Here is a 4,587-nt window from a genome sequence, read left to right as displayed (position 1 = left end):
TACACCAATTTTCACTATCAATTTTCCCTTGTCTATTTTAACTTTCAGCCAAAGCCGCCACTAAAATCCAAGCCGTTTTTCGAGGACACAAAGTACGAAACACCATGAAGAAGAGCGAAACTAAACCAACACCCACCGCTAGCGCCATCGCTAATAGCAAAAATGCAGCAGCTTCGGCGGCAGCCGCAGCAGAAGCAGAAGCGGCGGAGCCAACCAAAGCTGAATTAGAGGCTGAATTCGATCCCAATGACAAAGGTAGGTGACATACTAGTAGCCAAGTATGAATGTATTGTATTCAGTTCAATGTATTGAGTAATGAAATAATTTGCGAATTAGATGGCAAACACAAAGTGTGATAGGAAAAGTTTGCAAGTTCGAGGCAAAACGTTGGCTAAAAGTTTGAAGACAGTATACACAAATATGTATGTATTTGAGAGACGAGCTTCAGAGGTTTTAACCACCCACATCGTGCAGAAGCAACTCATTTGACTACCGTTTTTTTTTTACATCAGCACAGCCGCGAGAGTACTCTACAATTCTGATGTTTATTGGAACGTGCAAGACTACGAGCGTTTCATGAAATCTCTGACAAACCTACGAGTATATAGTCTACCACATTCCCGTTGTTGCTCCATCCAAGTTTACCATTTATCCTAAAATTACATATATTCGTTAGTTATACCAAAGTATCGCGTCAACCACACCAGTCGTTTCTATTCCGTGCCAACTCACGCCAATTCGAAATGCCAAGTGAAGCCTGGTCTTTTCAACGTAGAAGAGGCATTCCTCTTCCTCTCTTAACAGCATCGCGATCCACGTTAAATATTTTCAGAACTGCAGCGTTTCTGTCCATTCGAACGACATGACCTAGCCATCGTAGCCGCTGAATTTTAGTTCGCTTCACTTCTGAGTTGCCTACTCAGTCCATCGGTGTTAATGCTGGCTCCCAAATAAACGAAGTCGTCTACTTTTTCAGTCTTTTAACTGTCAACAGTGACGTAGGTGCCAAAACTCTTATGTTCTAACTCTTTGTGTGATGGCAGGAGATACTTCGTTTTGTCCTCGTTTACCACCAGACCATTCGCTTTGCTTCTCTATCTAATTTCGAGAAGGCAGAGCCGACACAGTCCTTGTTTTTGCGGATAATGTCGATGTACTTGAATACATTGCTCAACTGGCAGGCCGTCAGTCCCAGCAGCTTTGTTATTTTTTAACCGCATAATCGCTATTCGTCATAGTCAGGCGGTGGTACATATCCTCCATCGTCATCGACAAGGGACTCGGGTTCGTCATATCCAGCACTGCCAGTGCTGCTGCCATTCAATAGGTTCGAGGTCCTGGAATTTTACAGTCAATATTTTTGGAAAGTAGGTTTGGTTCTCATGACAATGCTAGGGGGCGTAGGAGTCGATATATTTGAATAAAGGGTATTTATTGTTCGATTTGGTTCATTTTATAAAGTATATTACTTACACGAAAAGAAGTCACTCTAAAAATAAATTTGCCGATAGGTGTCGCGGGGTTCGATATTTTTCGAAACCGACATCTATGGTCCGATTTGGTTCATGTTCAGACTATATCGTCGCTGGAATAATGAAATAGTGTAACATGAAAAGTATAGTTTTGAGAAAAACGAATTGGAAGTTTTTATAAACCATTACAAACCATACAAATATAATTTCGTTTTTCGGGAATAAATTAGTGAGCCAAAGAGATATTTAAGAAAACTAAAGATTTTTCTAATAGATTAAAGGATTGTCTATCCAATGGTGCAATTATCGGATAATAGTGTATGTGGCATTTACATTGTTTCTTTATTCGAGCGACGATATGAGCAAATCTCACGAGTGTCTCCTCCTTGTCCCGCCAGAAGAGAAATGCTTCTGCTTGCATTTATTTCAATCAGTGCAGTTCCGAAAACAAGTAAAATAAAAAATTAATCAAGCATTTGAACAATTTTAGCCTAAAATACTTATTCAAGCCAAAAAGTACCGAAATTACTCATTTTTGTTGGTTACTCGAGAAAAATCACAATTGTTTTTTTTTTTAATTACTTTGGGAAGTTTTCAAATATAATATGCGTATTAGAGGCAATGGACGTTGACATCAAATACAACATATCTCTGAAGTTTCCAGAGTGTGTCACCAAGTTAAAATTAGGGCAGCATGCAGGATGTCCGCCGTAGCTATTTTGTAAATTTTGAAAATCTACGATTTTTTTTTTACGTTGTATATGCAACAACGGGTATATGAGCACTAGAGGTTATTTTTACTCTTTTTAGTATATCTTTTTTAAGTTTTCATTCAAATAGAATTTCGCGATGGAATCTTGTTCTTTATACAAATCTGAAGATAATGCATTTTCTAAGATAAGTGTGCCAGCACTTTTGACCAAAAACACGTTTTTGTCGAAAAATTTAACAACTCGTGAGATTTGCTCACATACATATGTAGGTACTACCATAATTGATAACAAAAATTTGTTTAGGTGGAACCTAGTAGAGGTGCTAGCGGCGCTACTGCCCAAAAGGTAGATTCCAAAGAGCCATGAGGCTTCTAATCTTGTCATGTCCTCAGATTATAATTCCATTTAATTCATTCATTGAATTCAAATGTTGAGTGACTGCTGCTGATGGATGAGCGAACAGAAGAAAGTCTATATAGTATATACATTAGGTTTCCCATCGAAAATGTTTTTTTTTGAAAATTTAAAGACCCTACCCCCTAATTTGATTAGTTTTTATGAGAAATATTATTGACTACTTTTATAGATTTTTTAAAGGCCATTTAGAGGTCGCGGCCTGTCGATTTAGGTCAGAAAATACGATTTTCTAGATTCATGACTTTTTGAATGCCTATTTTTGCTTGAATTCAAAGAATTTTTTAAATTTTGACCATCGATAATTTCCGCAATTTGAAAATATGTAGTACTAACGTACAAAAAAACGATTTCCGATGGGCACCCTAATATACATACATCTCTATGTACTCTACAAATCCGTATATACTTTTTCAATTTAAAGAAATAAAAAAATTTAAAGGTTAAGTTATTGGGGTAATTTATGTCGCTATCAATAAATTTTTGCAATAAGCTTATCAACCGTTATGTTAAATTACGGAGTTCTTACGATTTTTTGTGGGTTATATATTGAAAATAAGGTTGCCCTACTATTTTCCAAAAGTTTAACCCATCAACTCCCACCAGAACGGGCCTTTTTGACCCACTGTTTAAGAAAATGGCTTATAGATGGTTAAAATGTCCACTAAAATATTAAGCGACAAATTTTTCTAAGGAGAACAGAATATATTGCAAAATAATAGTAATCTTTACCAAAAAGTCGGACTTTAACTCTGTGTAGAAAATATTGCGATGCGCGAGAGCAAAACCTTCCTGGGGTTTGACCACTACTTAGGAATACTTACGTAATTTTCACACAGCCACCTAGTTTTTGTATACGTCTGTGGGACCCCAGAATAAAGCAACTTACGAATGTAAAAATTAGCAAAAAAAAAAGTGTTTGCTTTTTATTAAAATTCTGTGTAAAATATTTAAAAAACACACAGGAAAATTAACTAGTCTTTGTCTTATCTCCAATAATTGAGGAGTTAGATGCAATAAGGGCGCTTCTGTTAAAACTGCTTTCGGAGATATTCGCGTTAAAGTTTTTGATGTGTATAACTTTCTTGTTGATGTAGTATATAAAAAAGTAGTATTGTTGTAGTATTGCAAAAAATTTTCTACTGTGGAAAAATTCGTCATATTACCAGTATCCCTAATTAAATGTAATAAACGCTTTCGATTGAAAAACGTGTTACCTGTGTTTTTTTCTGAGTTACGCTTTTTTTTGGAATGTTCAGTGGCCCAAATTATGCAAAAAAAACTTCTTTTAAAAATGTGATTTTCATTTCGTAAAATGGTGTTTTTATACGAGTAGTATTTAGTTCCTTCAAACGATGTATTTCAATGTGCATACAACATGAACATTTTGTACAAAATTCCTTAGGCGCCGAACGCCGCCGCGCCGTTCTTTCGTAATGATAAAAACGGCGGCGGCGGTGGCGTGGCCCGGCGGCGGCGGTGGCGTGGCCCGGCGGCGTATACCTCTAGAACCTAGGTCGTTGAAAAGTTGTAACTAAAAGTTTTAAATAAAATAATGTAAATAAAATTATTCTAACTAACTGTATTTCGCATGCGTACTAAAATAAAGCTAAATTGCAAGTGTATTAATTTTCATTTTTCCTACATTATTTTATTAAAAAAGGGCTTAACAAGCACGTCATCAGCACGCAACATAATTTTAAATTGCTTCGCAACCAAAACAATACATGTTCAAAACTGCTAACATTGAAGATTAATTTGTAGCTTAACATTCCACAACAACAAACATTCATACAAACTTCTACGGGCAGGTATTTCGCACAGAAACCTGAAGTCGGCATTCGTACGAGTACCTCGCGGCGCAAAGAAATACCTTTGCCTTCAATCAAGCTTAATTTTTCTTGTAAATTGCATTAAACAGTAACTGCGTTAACAATTTCGCTTTACTGCTGCCGATGACGATTTCACTCTGCGTTTGCTAACTACAT

General features: G+C 36.4%; 1 protein-coding gene across 1 annotated transcript in view; it reads left to right on the top strand.

Moving 5' to 3' along the window:
* LOC108375824 (uncharacterized) overlaps positions 1-801 on the top strand; it is an 8,086-nt gene extending 7,285 nt beyond the window's left edge. Inside the window, exons 2-3 of the mRNA XM_017631970.1 lie at positions 49-255; positions 677-801. Coding sequence (XP_017487459.1) covers positions 49-255; positions 677-801 — 332 coding nt within the window. The remainder of the gene's footprint in view (positions 1-48; positions 256-676) is intronic.
* The last annotated feature ends 3,786 nt before the right edge of the window (positions 802-4,587 follow it).

This window comes from Rhagoletis zephyria, unplaced genomic scaffold, assembly GCF_001687245.7.
Source record: "Rhagoletis zephyria isolate East Lansing unplaced genomic scaffold, Rhagoletis_zephyria_1.1 Rzeph_scaffold_09492, whole genome shotgun sequence".
Classification (NCBI taxonomy): domain Eukaryota; kingdom Metazoa; phylum Arthropoda; class Insecta; order Diptera; family Tephritidae; genus Rhagoletis; species Rhagoletis zephyria.
Note: the sequence above shows the minus strand (reverse complement) of the source record. Positions and strands in the feature narration are given on the sequence as shown.